Genomic DNA, 18,419 nt, shown 5'->3' with positions numbered 1-18,419 from the left:
TATCAACTTTAGCATGTTAGAGTATAAAATTCCCCACACTTTGATAACATTAAACGCAACATTGTATAGGACTGTACCAATTTTAGAAAAATGGGGGGGATCGTATAAAATGGGTTTGCTAAAAGCAATATATCGAGCATTTTCTTCCACAATTTTTTAATTTATGGCACAAGTTTACTATACAAATTGATAACATAACATGTAACTCCAATTATATTACATTTTAAGAGGATTCACAGAGACCACTTGAAACATTAACCTGTCTTCTTAACTTGGTCTAGTCTGGCCGTGGTGAGGCAGTCCCATTCAAGAGGATTCTTCGGGAGAAAAAAAAGAAAAGAATTTGACTTTCAATATAAGTTTACTGTATTCTGTCTCGCACCAGCGAGGAATTGTCCACTTATCGAAAACCATGGCTTCTTCCGATGTTGCTCGGCAACCGGTTCGTATTGATCTCTTTGTTGTTCGCTCTAATAACAATCATAGTCGAACAGGGAGTGTCTGCTACAATGAAGTTAGCTAGCCGCACAACTAGCATAACTTGTCTTTAGCAAGTGAAGTAACGCTCCCGTTCAAACATAACCTAGTTTGTCAACACTCATCAAAATGCGTGGATCTAACTCACGTAATTGCACGTGTCCACGACAAATGTAACGAATACAATTGTTTACTCATTGGGCCACAAACGTACTACCAGAGGGGCGTTAGCTGCATCATGTAAGAAGCAATCACGTCATCCGACTGGACTGACTTCTGTGAAGTTTGGGAGACGTTGGCATTTGTAGTGCATTGCACCTTAACAGGAACGTTCAAAGTGTTCAAGCTCCTTTATAAAGCTCAAAGGGATTCATTTTGCCCCCTAACACAGATATTTGATCAGAATGTATACAGCACAGTGACACTATATTACATATTAGCATTACATCGTGCACTTCTATATACCACTTTAATTGTTCGGGCTAATTGCACACACAACCCACATAACAGGATATAATGAGACGTTGTTATATATCAAGATTTATTTCCTTAATCTTTGATGTACATCTTTTTTTTAAAAGCATGTTTTGAAAACTCATTATGTGTGCGTTGTGTTTTTTAGGATCAGGGTGTCCGGCCTCTCTCCCTGGCAGGCCACGTTGGCTTTGACAGTCTCCCAGACCAGTTGGTCAACAAGTCCACCGATCAGGGATTCTGCTTCAATATCCTCTGCATCGGTATGCTGCCTAACACTAATACAAGCAGAGAAATATATATTTTTTTTTACAAGGACAGCAATGTTCACAATTAAGGAAATTGTGGGAGGAAGATATGACCAATGATGTTTTTTTGGAAGACATGTATTTACCCAAAAATGGTCATATTCAGAGTACACTGTAATCATATTAAACTGTGGGCTTTTGCCACTTTAATCATCCCATTGTTGACACGCATATGTTTTAATTTGAGTTTTGTCAGTTTTCTAATGGCGGAATCTGAGTATTTTTAACTAGATGACAAAAATCCCACTTTTGGGCTCCAGTGGAAAAGTGAGTTACGATATGCACAAATTTATCACTGGGTTTGAATAAATAAATCTGTAAATAGATGCTGCCTTTGTTTTGGAGTTTATAAAGAATGTTCTGAAAATAAGTTTTTAATGGAAAAAGATTTAAAAAAGTGATAATTTTTTGACAAAATATTCTTCGGCTTAGGTGATCATTTCTTTCTGTTTCCAGGTGAAACTGGTATCGGCAAGTCCACCCTGATGGACACCCTGTTCAACACCAACTTTGAAAACTTTGAGTCGTCCCACTTTGAGCCTGAGGTGAAGCTGCGTGCTCAAACCTACGACCTGCAGGAGAGTAACGTGCGACTACGCCTCACTGTGGTCAACACAGTCGGATTCGGAGACCAAATGAACAAACAGGAGAGGTCAGCGACTCGTCGGGTAACGAGCGCGCGATTTGCGGCCGCCCAGCGCCACCATTAACCGTCGGTCGTCTGTCCCGTCTGTCTTGTAGCTTCCAGCCGGTGGTGGACTACATCGACAGGCAGTTTGAGAGCTACCTGCAGGAGGAGCTCAAAATCAAGCGCTCCCTTTTCAACTATCACGACTCGCGGGTCCACGCCTGTCTGTATTTCATCTCCCCATCGGGCCACTCCCTCAAGTCTCTGGACCTGGTCACCATGAAGAAACTGGACAGCAAGGTACGCTTGTTGTGACTGGGCTGATGCTGGGAAAAAATGACGGGTCAATGTCAAATTTCTTTCCAAGCAGAGGGATTATCTGCGCAATTCTCAGCATAGCAAAAATGTTTTGATAGCAGCATATTACTCATCCTGGTAATCATGTTTTTTTTTTTTTGTGAATCACTGGTTCAGCAACAGTTTTTAGTGTCTCATGGTCGATTAGTCCAACATTAACATCTGATAAAAAATAAAAAAATATAATAATTTTGTCTACCATTTAAACTCACTGCAAGGACTAATACTGTTTTAAAAAATATTACTAGTCTCCATGATTAAAGTAAATTAAAGATAACTGTGCTTCCATTAGCTTTAATTAACTCATTCACTGCCATCAATTCCCCAACAAAGAAAACAATTATAAAAAATTCGGGGCATCAGGCGATTACATTTTTTAATTGTTATTAATCGCATGACTTCACTAGTTAACACATGAATGTATCACAAATAAAAAAAAATGACCTTTTATAGCTGTCAATGGCAGTGAATGAATTAAAAAAAAAAGATTATAAAAAATTTGGGGCTTCGGGCGGTTCAAATTTTAAATCGTAATTAATCGGATGACTTCACTAGTTAACTCACGATTAATCACTAATTTTATATCTGTTCTAAATGCACAATTTTTTTTTTTTTTTAATAGGTTTTTATACTCTTGTTAACAAAAGTGGGACATTTTCTTTAAACTAATAGAAATAATTCAAATAAATTTTTGACCTTTTATAGCTGTCAATTGCAGTGAATGAATTAAAAAAAGAAAAAAGATTATAAAAAATTCGGGGCTTCAGGCTGTTCAAATTTTAAATCGTACTTAATCGCATGACTTCACTAGTTAACTCACGATTAATCACAAATTTTGTATCTTCTAAATGCACCAAAAAGTTTTTTTTATACATTTTTATACTCTTGTTAACAAAAGTGGGATTTATTTTTTTTAAATTAATAGAAATAGTTAAAATTTATTTTTGACGTTTATAGCCGTCAATGGCAGTGAATGAGTTAAAATGAAAGTGACATTTGCCAACATTTTATTTCTTATCACTGCAAAAAAAAAGACAAAAACGTTACTTCAGTCATGTGTATTCAATATTTTGTAAAATCCTCCTCCTAATAGTGTTTGTAATTGATTATTGATTAAGGCCCTATTACAAACGTCAGTTCACACAAAATGGTCAAGCATTCAGTGAGTATGGAAAAACAACATGTGGTGCAAAATCACGCATTTAATTGCTCGTCGACTGGAATGGCAGCCCTCTGAGTCGTAATCAAACCTTGAGGTGGTGAGCGATTCCCTCCACATGACTGCCGAGGTGGTCACAACCTTTCCCAGGCTCTCTTGTGTGTCACAACCGGGAAGTGGCAGTAGCCCAGGATTTGCGTGTGAAAAGAGTCACACACACACACACACACACACACAAAAAGCATTGGAATGTCGGCCCACACATAACACACACACACTAGAGTTGTTCTTTTGTGTCACTGTACAGACAGACAGACGCAGAAAGAGACATTTGTCGAAGAGACAGTCAGCCGCGCAGTTTGTGTTGTTTTGTGCGCTGCCTTCACTTGTGTCTGTTTTTTTTTTTTGTACGTGTCTGACCTCGAAGCTGGAGCAGAAAAAACATTCCTCTGTTTGGCAAAATGACACACACACACACAGCGTGTGGAATGTGTGGTGGATAGGACAGCAATGTGGGTTGCCGAGACCTAAATAACATCGTTACACATTGTTTATGTGCTTGCTTCTCGCGCCTCGTTAATGCAATATTGAGCAAAGTGTTGACTTCAGTGCTGCTGAAACAACATGCTTGGCGTTTTGGAAACTTTTTTGGACTGTAAGGCACAATTTTTTTTTTCTTCATAGTTTGTCTGGTCTAGTGCCGTATACTAAAGTGCGACTATATTAAAAATGAGAGCTTCGACCGGCACCCACAACGTCTGTTCCCTAAGCGTGTTGACGGCAGTGAACGACTTCCAGTTGTATTCAAAACTTTCTGCTTCAAACTACAGAAAGGTTTCAAATGGCTCATTTGAACTCGAATCATGTGTTGTTTTTTGGCAAAAGCTAGAATCCTGGTGGGTTCTTGCGCCATTTGTTGCTGTAAGTCCTTGTTGGGGCGTAAGGAAGCTGCTTGTTAAACTAGCAAAACACACATTGGTTGGCATGTTCTTCTTTTTTCCTTTTCCTCTTTCTTCGACTACTTGTTCGACTAATTCTTCTCCTACTACTACCTCTTCTTTTTTGTAGCTTATTTTTTTTAGTTCCAGCATCTAATTCAAACTAACTGAGCACACAAACCAGAACGGTGCTGTCAAACAAGACACAAGAAAAAGAAAACACACAAAACAACAAAAAAACAAAAACAAAAGGTACTTCTTCTTCTACTACTCCTACTATTAGACAATTTGTTTATTTTTTGCTATTTTTATTTTCCGTTCTGGTTTGAATTGGATGTTGCTCCGTTTGAATTGGATTTGGAGTTTGAATTAATAAAGAACTACTACTTCTTCTTCTACTACTATGACTTCTTCTTCTACTACTTATTTTTCTTCTTCTTCTACTACTACTACTGCTTCTTCTACTAGTACTACTTCTTCTTCTACTATTATGGCTTCTTCTTCTACTACTACTTCTGCTACTACTACGACTTCTTCTTTTTCTTCTTTTACTATACTTCTTCTACTACTATGACTACTTCTTCTACTAGTACTACTGCTTCTTCTTCTACTATTATGGCTTCTTCTTCTACTACTACTACTTCTGCTGCTACTACTATGACTTCTTCTCTTTCTTCTTCTACTACTATGACTTCTTCTACTTCTTCTACTACTATGACTTCTTCTATACTTCTTCTTCTACTACTACTACTGCTTCTTCTACTAGTACTACTACTTCTTCTACTATTATGGCTTCTTCTACTACTACTTCTGCTACTACTACTTCTTCTTCTATTTCTTCTACTACTATGACTTTTTTTCAAAATCAAATCAAATCTTCTACTTCTTCTACTAGTACTACTGCTTCTTCTACTACTATGACTACTTCTTCTACTAGTACTACTGCTTCTTCTTCTTCTACTATTATGGCTTCTTCTTCTACTACTACTACTTCTGCTGCTACTACTATGACTTCTTCTCTTTCTTCTTCTACTATTATGGCTTCTTCTACTACTACTTCTGCTACTACTACTACTTCTTCTTCTTCTATTTCTTCTACTACTATGACTTTTTTTCAAAATCAAATCAAATCTTCTACTTCTTCTACTAGTACTACTGCTTCTTCTTCTATTATTATGGCTTCTTCTACTATTATGGCTTCTTCTTCTACTACTACTTCTGCTGCTACTACTATGACTTCTTCTACTACTATGACTTCTTCTATACTTCTTCTACTACTACTACTGCTTCTTCTACGAGTACTACTTCTTCTTCTACTATTATGGCTTCTTCTACTACTACTTCTGCTATTTTAGTTTTTACAAGAGAGCAGGAGATCTGGAGAGTTTTTGTGACATGTGGACTGTTAACGGGGCACTGTGCGACGTGAATGAAGAGGTGTTGTGTTTTAGCGATGTTCTGCTGTGAAAGCATTTTTTTTTTTTATCTATTTATGAAATTGCTCTTGCCGACCTGTGTGTTTAGGAAAAGAATGTAAATAAGAGCGGCAAATAAATGTGTTTTTTCAAAAATCAAAAATCAAAATCTGCTACTACCGACTTCTTCTTCTACTGTACTTCTTCTACTACTATGACTTCTTCTACTACTTATTTTTCTTCTTCTATACTTCTTCTTCTACTTCTACTAGTACTACTGCTTCTTCTTCTACTACTACTTCTGCTGCTACTACTATGACTTCTTCTTTTTCCTTCTTCTTCTATACTACTTCTTCTACTAGTACTACTACTACTACTACTACTCTTCTTCACGCCATAAGTCATTTTAAACTAAAATGAAAAACTTAGTTTCCGTAGTTCGAAGGAACCCATTGGCTGGCGTCAACACGATTAGGAAACGGGGATTTTGGATGCCAGTCTGAGCACTCTTGGTTTCTGTAAAAAAATACATTTCCTACCCAAAAATGTGACTTGTACTCTGAAGCAACGCATATACGTAAATTTTATTTATAGTGGTATTTTTATTTATTTGTAGAAAAAAATAATATATCTTTTTTATTTTTTTGGGGGGGGGGGTAGGTGAACATCATCCCCGTCATCGCCAAAGCCGACACCATCAGCAAGAGCGAGCTGCACAAGTTCAAGATCAAGATCATGAGCGAGCTGGTGAGCAACGGCGTCCAGATCTACCAGTTCCCGCTGGACGACGAGACCGTCACCAAGGTCAACACGGCCATGAACGTAAGCGCCCCCCCGCCTTCCCCTTCGTCATCGTCCAGTCGTTCATTTGTTGCGGGTGTCGTTCAGGGCCATCTGCCTTTCGCCGTGGTGGGCAGCACGGAAGAAGTTGCCGTGGGCAACAAGATGGTGAAGGCTCGTCAGTACCCCTGGGGGATCGTCCAAGGTGGGTTTGTGGGGGGGGGGGACTTCTTGCAGAATGGCTCTCATCCTGTCTAATAAGAAAAGTAGAGCTATCTGTCCGCCATCCCATAATAACCCCAACCCGTCCCCCGCAGTGGAGAACGAGAGCCACTGCGACTTTGTGAAGCTTCGCGAGATGTTGATCTGCGTCAACATGGAGGACCTGCGAGAGCAGACGCACACGCGCCACTACGAGCTCTACAGACGCTGCAAGCTGGAGGAGATGGGCTTCAAGGACACCGACCCCGAGTGCAAGCCCGTCAGGTGACCGGCGGCGCGGCTCGACCCCGGATGTTCCTAATCAACAGGCGGTAAACGTCCACGCGTGTGTGTGTGTGTGTGTGCGCAGTCTGCAGCAGACCTACGAAGCCAAGCGTCAGGAGTTCCTGGTGGAGCTGCAGAGGAGGGAGGACGAAATGAGGCAGATGTTCGTGCAGAGGGTCAAGGAGAAGGAGGCGGAGCTTAAGGATGCGGAGAGAGAGGTTCGAAGCTGACATGCTAGCCATCCATTTTTTAAACTCAGGAGATCTGAAAAAAAAAATGATTGCTACTAAGTCGAAAAAGGGTTTAGAAGGTTGTTTGGTATCTAGAACGGTACAAAAAAATTTGCACGAGTGGAGAAAAAAAAAATCTGTTTAAATCCTTGCACCTTTCAGTTGCAGAGCCGCTTTGAGCAGCTGAAGCGGCTCCACGCCGAGGAGAAGTCGACCCTGGAGGAGAAGAGGCGACTCCTGGAGGAAGACCTGAGCTCGTTCGGCAAGAGACGCGCCGCCGCCCAGCTGCTGCAGGCCCAAAGCCTCACCGCCAACGGCAAGAAGGACAAAGACCGCAAGAAGTAAGCGAGGCTCGCTTTTCACTTGCTTTTCACTCGTCGCAGGCTCGTGCAGTGGGAAGTAAGTCATCAAATTGACACGGCATCTTTAAATCAAGAGTGACAACTACAGGAGTAAAAAAATATCACAAGTGCTTCATGAAGCTTCATTTGTCCATCACTAGTGAAACGACAAGTGACACCCCCCTAAAAAAAGGGGGGGGGGGGTTGACTTTATAAAACAGTATTAACTCATTCTCTGCCATTCACGACTATAAACGTCAAAAATTAATTTCAACTATTTCTATTAGTTTAACTTTAAAAAAAAAAAAAACTTTTGTTATAAAATTTGTGATTAATCTTGAGTTAACTAGTGAAGTCATGCGATTAATAATACAATAAAAAATATTAATAATTTTTTTTAATCGTAATTAATCGCATGACTTCAATAGTTAACTCACGATTAATCACAAATTTTACATCGGTTCTAAATGCACAATAAAAAAATCTAGGTTTTCATACTCTTGTTAATAAAAGTAGAAAAAAAAGAAAAGAAAAGAAACCAATAGAAATAGTTAAAATTATTTTTTAAACGTTTATAACCGTCAATGGCAGTAAATGAGTTAATAGTTAAAAGTCGTGATGGACAAATGAAGCTTTGTGAAGCACTTGTGATATTTTTTTTACCTATCTAGATGATGCTCTTGGTTTAAAGATGTAATAGAAATGTAATTGTTTATATTCAAACCCAGAGCACCATCTAGAGGAGTCAAAAAAAATTGCAAGTGCTTCATGAAGCTTCATTTGTCCAATCAAGATTCATTTGCCCATTTACTACATGCAAATTATTTTATTTGTGACGTCACCTATTTTGCAGACTTTTTTAAAAAATTGCTCACTTTTCACAACCTCGCTGTTTTGCGGATTTTTTAAATTGCAATTTTGCATGCATTTTTTTTTTTTTTTTACAGTAACGTACCTATTTTATAAAATGGATAAAGGTTTGAGAATGTTTAAACAAGAGAAATGTGAGAAAATGTAAATTTGTCAATGAGAAAGTGTACAAACTGTGTGGTGAGGGGTTTTAGATCCTTAAAATGATTATTATAAATGTAAAACATTAATCTAGCTATTTTGCGGATTTCATTTATTGCGGGTATTTTTTGGAACCTAATAACCCCAGCAGAAAACAAGTTAACACTATTCTGTTTTGGGGGGGGGGGTTTCGTACCCGAAATTCTCTAGACTGCCACAGGATGGCGCCAAAGGACCCAGTTTGGAAAGTGTGATTTGTGTGTACCTCAGCTGCTTTTATGTGGAAGCACATTTCTAATTTCGATCTTGAACTGAAAAAAAAAAGGTGATATCGTTTGGGACTTCTTTTGACAAATGATCAAATGTTTACTTTCTGATTGTGTTTATGAAACCTGCTGCTGTAAAACGGTTCTCACCACGTTGCTACATTTTTTTTATTTTTATTTTTTTAGTTCCGGCTTCATGTGAAGGATTCAGGAATTGACCTCCAGTCTGACCAGCAACATCATTCTCAAAAGAAAAGTCTTTGCGGCCAGTGTAAAAACTAAACCGAAACCTCCCACCACCATCATCATCATCATCATCATCACCTTCATCATCAACACATTATTGTGTTTTATGTGCCAAAGTTAAGACAATTCATTTTATGCGTACAATTTGCTTGTGGGTTTTATACTTTATTTTGTATTGTATTCTTTTTATGTTATTCTCCGCGACACCCCCTTTTGTTGTTTTTAAGCTTCTTGTGTTTTTTAGAGGCTCTCGGTTGTTCATGTGTGGGGTTAATAATGGACCTATAATGGTTTTAATGGTACATTCGTGTCTTTGATATTGTAATCCAGTCACCAGCAAAATGGCCGCTAAGAACAAACACCCCTTTCATCACGACGTGGCATTCATCCTGAAAAAGTCACCGGCGCCATCCTTTGATCTGATCGTAATCACTTTATAATAAACCTTTCAACAGTGTTTGAGAAAGCAAAGCAAGTTTGAACTTTCAACTTAAGTTGCGTTAACTCGACTTTTGGATTTGTTACAGCATATTTACATTACATGCACTCTTGTTTTGCTCGCTGTCTTTTTGTTTCTGCTGACTCGCTTGTTTTTAAAGTGCGCACAACAGCGCTGCGTCATGAGGGGGGGGGGGGGGAGGAAGTGGGAGAAGCAGCACGAGAGGCGACAGTATTGTACTTTGATGCACTCGTGTCTGGGACGGAAGCCCGAGACGCTCGCCTGGCAGCGTTTGAACGCAACTCGGCGCTGCTGCTGCTGCTTTCTTAACGTGACACTTTACACTTACACTTGTGCTCCACATGTGTTCCACGTGCCTTATGTGTGTCCAGCTTACTGTCGGAAAAAGGAAAACACTTGTACACGCAGCGAAACACACTGATGCCTGATGGAGGGGATTTTTTTATATTTGTACTACACTCGTATTTATGGAATAATAAACAGTGTTACTCAGGAGGCTTGTTTCGTTTTGTTTTTTTTTAACCAAGGTTACGCTCCAGACCGCCCATGCAATAATTGAAATCCAGAATACAGAAATATCCAATCACATCCTAGAATTTTTTTTCTAATAGTATTCACAGCACTGAAAATTATAAACCATTTATTCAATGCTAACAAAAATTACTAGTGTTGTTCCGATACTGCATTAAAACAGTGTTATGGGCAAATACTAACAAGTAACATGCCGATACCATTATTTCCAACGCTAATAAAGGACTTTGGATGCAGCATCTTGTGCACAACATTCACTGATGTCAAGATTTCCTATTGGCCCTTGAATGCTCTCAACCAACGGCAGGGCAGCTTTTTCATGTTGAAAAAACAACAATCCAGAAATCGGTACACCGATACTGCAAAACTGGGTATCAGAATCGATTTCGGGGGGCAAAAACGGTATCGGAACAACACTAAAAATGACATCACAATATACATCAATAATTGTGCCCAAACATGCACATTATAAAATGAACTCAACCGTTGCTTTCTGTCTCTAGACCAATATTAACTCATTCACTGCCATTGATTGCTACAGATGTCAAAAATTTATTTGAACAATTTCTATTAGATTAACATTATTTTCCACTTTTGTGAAGAGTGTGAAAACCTAGATTATTTTTATTGAACATTTAGAACAGATATAAAATTTGTGATTAATTGTGAGTTAACTAGTGAAGTCATGCGATTAATTCCATTTAAAATTGTTATCGCCTGATGCCCCAAATTTTTTATACTCTTTTTTTAATAATCTTTTTTTTTTATTGCGTCATTAATATTTTTTTATTGTAATTAATCACATGACTTCAATAATTAACTCATGATTAATCAATAATTTTATATCGGTTCTAAATGTACAATATTTTTTTTTAGGTTTTCATACTCTTAACAAAAGTGGAAAAAGTGTTAAACTAATAGAAATAGTTCAAATGAATTTTTGACGTCTATAGCCGTCACAGGCAGTGAATGAGTTAATATAGTTCACAAAATAAACTACAGTACAGTTGCAAAAACTTTTCTTTTAACAAAATTAAAGGAGAAAAAAAACTAGTGTTCATTTTTTTTTTAAACTACCTAACTACATTTTACATTTATAAAACTAAAACTATCACTTAATTTTTGTCATTGTCAATTAATTACAGTATGAAGTTTTTGGGGTTTATTTTAAATGTACTTTTTTTTCTTGGTAAAACTTCAACCATATAGAAGAAAGAAGGTTGAACAGTTGTTTGAAAATTGCAGTTTGGCTAACTTTATTACACAATACATATTGTGGACTTTTTATTTTAGCTCGCTTTTTAAAAAAATCTTGCGCTCAACAATTTTTTTTTCTCTCTCTCTCTCATATTAAAAACTAAACAAAAAGGAAGCATTTTCAAAAAAAATTAAAACTAATAAAATAAACAAACTTGCTTTAAAAACAAATTTAAACTGACTGAATTCGCAAAATGTCAATTATAACCCTGCTGTCGGCGTAAAAAGCAGGATTACGGTGGTTTACGTTGAATAATTTTCAGCAAAATCTACGGTCAGCTGCAATATTTCCTATTTTCATTCTACTTTAGTTGAATTTATAAAACAAAATAAAATTAGTACGCTGCCATCTGGTGGTTAACAGCGGAATTACACCCGAAATAAAGTGGAGTCAGAAGCTAAACAAACCTAAACGCAGTGTGACTGCTGTTGTTTTTTACTGTATGATTGTACTTTTATCGTATAATTGGCTGGTCACTTTAACCCATGGCGTATCCCACCAGTCACCCAAAATCAGCTGGGATGAACTCCCGGAAAAATCAATATAACATAACATCTCTTCAGACATGATTCAGACAGACAGTGTGATGCAATCCTCGTTTGAAAAGAAACATTCAACTGAAGGACAAGCCAAGGTTGACTCAGCTTAAGTTAAGATTTCCGCCGCTTTTGAAAGGAAAACGATGCAAGGGGTGAGACGCGCCCTCCCCGCGGCATCTCACCTCGCGGACACGTAGGTAGGGCGTGAAGTGCGAGGATGAGGATGGATTCCCCGCAGGAGGTCGCCCAGCTCGTGGACGGGCGCCCGGAAGGAGGCACCTTCACCTCCCAGCGTGGGGTAAAGCTGCTGGGTGGGAGCGGCTGTCGCACGCGTTCCCATGAAAACTTTCTTAAAAGATGGGTAAAGAAATTGGTGAACGCAGGCTTTTTGCCTGTCACTCTAAATGCTAATGAGGCTTGGAATTGGGCCTAGAAGTTAATGGGGGAGGCGAAAGGAGAAGGAGGGGAAAGAGCAGCTTTATCTTTATTGAACATCCGTCACCTGCTTGTCTTTGACTGCGGGCTATTAGACGCGCAGCGGACACAACATTAGGTACACCAACTCCAATACAACACCTGTATTCAGGCCTGGAGTCTTTTTGGGGCTGAAGTGGTGCTACTTTATTATTAATTTTCCTCTATTCTTTCCCCCAAGAGACCACCCCGCAATTTAGAAGGAGCAGCGAATCAACCCAATTAAAAAATAGACAACAAACGGAACCAATCAACATCAGTGGAAAAACTATTTTTGGTGCCAGAACAGGACGCTGTTTAAGTAGCATTAATGCTAAGGGGTTATTACTAGCTAATGCTAAATGCTATCTTCGTTGACTGTTCAGTAAAGGTACATATACTCTGTCCTCACTAGTAGGACAACTTAAGTATGCTACTAGTATGACGACAAGTGACTAGTGAAGCTAAACGATGCACAATTTGACAACTGCCTGCTACAAGTGCTACTATTAACGTAATAAAATTCTACTAGCTAACATCTAGAGCTAGTCGTACGCAGATGTGAGCTAGTGCACTGTTAAGCCTCACTAGTAACTTGTAGTTGTCCTACTTTTGACAAAGTTGTACACGTGTTAACAAGAGTATGAAAACCTAGATTTTTTTTTACATTTAGAGCAGTTATAAAATTTTTGATGAATCGTAAGTTAACTAATGAAGTCATGCAATTGATTAAAAATAATAAATACAATTTTTAATCACCTGACACCCCTAATTTTTAATAATCTTTTCTTTAAAAAAAATGTAATAAAAATAATTGTAATAGTTTTTTTCCCAATTTTTTATAATTTTATTTATTTATTATTATTTTTTTTTTAAGAAAAGATGATTAAAAATTAGTGGCGTCAGGCGATTACCATTTTTAATCATAATTAATCGCATGACTTCACTGGTTAACTCACGATGAATTAATTAAATTTGTAAATCTGTTCTAAAACCATAAAAAAAATCTAGATTTTCATACTCTTGTTAACAAAAGTGGGAAAAATGTTAAACTAATAGAAAAAAGATCAAATGAATTTTTGACGTCTATAGCCGTCAATGGCAGTGAATGAGTTAAAAAAGGACAATAAAAAACTAGAATTATTATCTTTGCTCAACATAATGATCGACAGGTCAGAGAATAACACACATGAAGAAAAAAAAACATACCACCATTTTTTTTTTTTTTAAATCAAAGGCATTTATTGCGAAAAATGCACTTGACATGGAAAAGAACAATCAAGTCAACCACGGGTCATCAGTACAAGACGATGCGTCATGATCACATGGTAGAGCGCGCTGAGTACGGCCAGCGCAGAGCATGAATGACTTCAATGGCACCAAATGGCCTATAAATATTCTGCACAATATAGAATTCGATAGACTTTTTTCTTCTTTTCACTTTACCGTTTTGCTGTACACGAAAGAGTCCTGATGAGCGCCCGTGCCGCTTATTTATTTATTTCCATGTGTAGAGCTACATAGCGAGGCCTCCCCTGAAGTACACTCACTCACACGCAAACACATTCGCTTCCCATAAAGACAATTTCCACACGGGAGACCGCACAGTTGGCGGCCGAGAATATCAACTAAAGTGACCGTTTGACACGTTGAAGCTTATTTGTCGTATCCGACTTGATTTAAGTCGACTTTGCTTTTCTCTCTGCTGTGCTTTCGTTCCAGTTTCCGCCCGCGAGGAACAAAATACATTGTTTGGAGTCATTTGCGACTGCAGCTTTTCTCCTCTTCAACTTTGACCTTAATCTACTTTGCAGAGTTGCTCCAGATGCACGGGATTACCCACAATGCGCTGAGCTTCTCTCTCTCTCTGTCGTCACTGTGACGTCAGCTTGTCATTTCTTTTCCAATTTGACGCGTGTTTGGCGACTTTTTTTTTTTTCTCGGGTTTAAGGAAATGAAGATTTGTTGTTTTTGGTTTGTGTTTGGGGTTGGCTCTTGAAATACTTCAAAATTTTGGAGGATCATCTTTGGTCACATTATAGAGGAGTAATACACAAATGCTGACACTCTGGCTGTTGAGTTCTACCCTTTTCACACTGCAATTAGGGGCAGGGACCACGGAATGGAATCCGATCGGGAGAGGAGCTGGCGGAGTGATTTGGTGTTATTTGATTTTGCCTGATTTATTTACAAGTAACTATCCAAGTTCCTGCCAAGCCATTTATTTTTCTCTGCTGCTCATGTCCTCCTCCCCCTCCTTTTTGAAAAAAAAAAGCAAAGTCAGGGATTTTGTTTGCAACAAAGAAAGATACATCTTGTTGAGGTGCGGCCTAACTAGCGGCAAAATCTGTTTCTACTTCCTGGTAGGCTGCTACGGCAAATATGGGCACACTAGCAACTCATCATTTCACATTGCCGCACAACTCTTTCAGACTGAATAAGTGCAGCGTGAAAAGGGATTTACCTTTCACCAAGCAAGGCAGAAAGGAATGGTTTCTGTGTGGACTGATGGCCCAACACGAAACAATTTGGTGACGATTCAAATAAAGGTGTAGATATAATCATTTGTTTTCTTTCCCTGTTACAGTCAACTTGCATTGGGGTCATGCAATACAGTGTTTTCCTAACCCACACAGTATTTATCTATACACTGAAATTTTAAGTTGGGCAATTCAATTGAATATTTTAAGTTTTGCTGTTGTGAAAATTGGCTTTCCCACATTTGTATTATATTTTCTTATTTTTTAAGTTGATCCATTTTAACTGACTGTTTTAGCCCCAAAAATTCAAATTCACTCGCTGGGTAGCTTTGAGGGGATTGGGTTCATTATTTTGACCCAGCAGATTGGGTTGAAGATTGGATTTGGGAGGGTTGAAGATTGGATTTGGGAGGGCTGAAGAGCGGAAAGTAAACGTATAATGCTATTTGGCCTTGGTGGAGGTCATTATTTGAAAATCACAGTTTTTTTTTTCCATATAAGCCGTAAGAGTGAAAATGTTTTTTTTTTTAATAGATGAATTGATCTGTTTATAGCAAAATTGTGTAATAGACGTGCCACGACAGTAGGTGGCGACGTACACAATCCAAGAGCTTTTCTTACACTTTCATTCACAAACAAAAATTTTCAATTAATTTAATCAATTTTTTTGTGTCAATTACGTGCAGTCTAACTAATTTCTCTTTTTCTCATTTTTTTCAACACCAATTTTTTTCGGGGCCCTTATTACCTCCTAATGATGCAAATGATAATTTTTTTTTGTTTTTTCCTGCGTCAAATTTACTATCATATATATATTTTTTTCATAATTGTTTTCTATTATTTTACAGGGAAATGTCTCTTTTTACATCTATTGCACCAATTTCATGTACTGTAGATCTTAGTAAATAAATACATTTAAAAATAGCGTGCTCAGCCAATCAATGAGCTTCACCTACGGCCACCATTAAAAATCCGCCTCACTCACACTTTACGCTCTCATCCCCCCTCGAGGGTATTTATGCAACATTCTATCTTCCTTTTTAGCCCTTTCCTTGTCACCGTGAGCAGAACCTCAACTCAAATAATCACACACTCACTCTCGCACGCATACCGAGTGAGTCAAAGCCTCCGGTTTGGCTGTGCTTCTTGTCTTAGGAAAGAAGGTGGGAAAGGTAGATAGTGTGGCAGATGTAAACGAGCTCTCAGGACGTAAAAATTCATAAAGCAGACAGACTGTACACTCACTGAAGCCTGGTACAAAAATATCAACACCATCCGAGTCGCTATCAAAGATTTGGCGGGAAAAAGGAAAAAGCTTCGGTTCACATATTCCGATTCTTTGCACAACTTTTTTTTTTTTTTCACACTCACCGCCGCACATTTCTCTAAATAATAGAATTTGGGATTTTTTTTATTTGGTTAAAAAAAAAGAAGTAATCATAATGTCACCGAGTGCAATCTTATCTCTGCTTCCATTAAAACCCAAAACATTATCAATGCAAATGAATCATCCTAAGAATTTGTATCTTTTTTTTTTTTTTTTTTACATTCAGCAAGCCATTTTTCCTCACTTGAAGCCACCGTGTGCACGTGGGAAACATTAAATAGAACAACAGAACAATTTCAGATTCAATAAATATAAAAATGAACGCTCAAATTACTTGTTGCACTTGTTTTTTTGTTTTTTTTTAAATACAAACAAATCCAGTGACAGATCACAGCTTGGGACAACACAAATATCAATTTGAACATTTATAAAACAAACAAACAAACAAACAAACAAAAACAAAGAGAGGAAAACAACGCTACACGTATTTGTATCGAGGTGCAGCGATTCATTGACAAGTAATCGATTATCAAAGTAATCGGGACTAATTTGGTAATCGATTAATTATTCAGAGATACCTTGTGTGATTTCAAATGAATTCCAAATCCTTGGAAATTCAGCCTCTGGACACCAAATATTTTCAGATTTCTCAAATCTGCCACGAAAGCAGACTAATTGGATTTCTTTTCATTTGTAAAAAAAAAAATGATTGAGATTTGTGCCCATTTTCTGCACTTTCAATTTGAAATAAAGGGATTGAAATCAAAACCTGTTTAGAAAAAATTGATTCACCAAACAAAATAATCGACAAAAAAAAAAAAATTAGTTGCAGCCCTACATCAACACGTATTGAGTTCAAAACAGAAAGGTGTGCTTATTGCCACAAACACAATGAACCTGGTTTGGGTCTTTGCAAAGAAAGAACGCACCAGAGACGAGTTCTGAGGTCGCAGTTTGAAGCCGAGCTGATGCTTGTTGTGCTGGTGGACGACACCTGGGAAGCTTTTGTGTGCTCTTTGAGTGTGTGTTTTGTGTACTTGTGTGTGTGTGTGTGTGTGGTTATCCTTTTTCCTGGCGAAACTGTGCTGGATTGAGAAAGACTTCCCAAGACGTCTTGTGCTACCGTCCTTTTCTGATTTGTAAAAAGTCCACGGGAAGAATCTTGTCGCTGACACTCGAATTCCGGTGATTTTGTTGTTGATGGTTGACAGCTCCTTAAGGCAGATTGGAAAACCCAATATCAAGCCAAGTGTTTTTTTTTGTGTGTGTCTCGCTTAGAAGCTCTCCACGAAGCTTCCGGGAAACAGGCCGGTCTGCCCCGTCCTTTGCAGGGTGCCTTTGTACCAGCCGTCGTCTCGCTTTTTGTGGACGAACACCACGTCTCCCTCGCGCAGCTCGATCTCCGCCTCGCTCTGGGGCGGGTAAGGAACCACCACTCGGTACCTGGCCGACACGGGAAGGTGAGACTCAAGTCAGGAAATGGAGTTTCGAGTCGAATGTCTTTGAACTCGTTCAGTGCCGTCGACGGATATAGACGTCAAAAATTCATTTGAACTATTTCTATTAGTTCGACATTTTTTTCCCACTTTTGTTAACAAGAGTATGAAAACCTAGAACTATTAAAGTCATGCGATCGATTACAATTAAAAATTTCTGGCATTTTTTTTAATCATAACTAATCGCATGACTTCACTAGTTAACTCAAAATTAATCACAAATTTTTAGATCTGTTCGTAATTCTAAAAAATTCTAGGTTTTCATACTCTTGTTAACAAAAGTGGGGAAAAAATGTTAAACAAATAGAAATAGTTCAAATGAATTTTTGACGTCTATAGCCGTCAATGGCAGTGAATTAATCGTCGATTCTAAATTACAATCAATTATATAATTTTTTTTTCTTAATTCCTGCAAATTAATCACCAACATTATACCTTTGGCAGATGTAAAATAAAACATTTTTTCAAGTATTTCATACTCATTAATTAACGAAGAAAAAAAAGGACAAATATGGTTACCAAAAATAAATGTGGTTGTATCTTTTAATCCATTGACAGCCATTTTATAGTAAGTAATTCATGAAGTTATTTGAAGTTAAACAGTTAAAAGGAGTGTGAAACATTGAGTCATAGGTTTGAGTTGATGTAATTTTATGCCACTAGATGTCATTAGCGTTTCATGTTAGACCTTTGCGACCGAAACAGTACATTTTTCTTCTCAAATTCAAAGCAAATTGGTACTTGGAACATGAGGCAACT

The 18,419-nt window shown here is 37.9% G+C and overlaps 2 protein-coding genes across 3 annotated transcripts in view; one reads left to right on the top strand and one right to left on the bottom strand.

Annotated features, from left to right (window-relative positions):
• The first annotated feature begins 276 nt into the window (after window positions 1-276).
• septin10 (septin 10) lies at window positions 277-10,071 on the top strand. The gene is made up of 10 exons (XM_077579711.1): window positions 277-442; window positions 1,100-1,214; window positions 1,716-1,911; window positions 2,001-2,187; window positions 6,417-6,578; window positions 6,645-6,741; window positions 6,854-7,022; window positions 7,108-7,240; window positions 7,415-7,593; window positions 9,057-10,071. Exons 1-10 carry the CDS (start codon window positions 413-415, stop codon window positions 9,070-9,072), a joined length of 1,284 nt encoding a protein of 427 aa, XP_077435837.1. The 5' UTR covers window positions 277-412; the 3' UTR covers window positions 9,073-10,071.
• A 3,517-nt stretch (window positions 10,072-13,588) lies between these two features.
• The window catches only part of LOC144060645 (E3 ubiquitin-protein ligase SH3RF3-like), a 92,841-nt gene continuing 88,010 nt past the window's right edge, over window positions 13,589-18,419 (bottom strand). For both annotated transcript variants that reach the window (XM_077580372.1, XM_077580371.1), the window contains one exon: window positions 13,589-17,607. In XM_077580372.1, the coding sequence (XP_077436498.1) occupies window positions 17,439-17,607 (169 nt within the window). In that variant the 3' untranslated portion in view covers window positions 13,589-17,438. The remainder of the gene's footprint in view (window positions 17,608-18,419) is intronic.

Source organism: Vanacampus margaritifer, chromosome 11 (genome assembly GCF_051991255.1).
Source record: "Vanacampus margaritifer isolate UIUO_Vmar chromosome 11, RoL_Vmar_1.0, whole genome shotgun sequence".
NCBI classification, from domain to species: Eukaryota; Metazoa; Chordata; class Actinopteri; order Syngnathiformes; family Syngnathidae; genus Vanacampus; species Vanacampus margaritifer.
The sequence above is the reverse complement of the archived record's forward strand: the minus strand, read 5'-3'. Positions and strand labels throughout refer to the sequence as shown.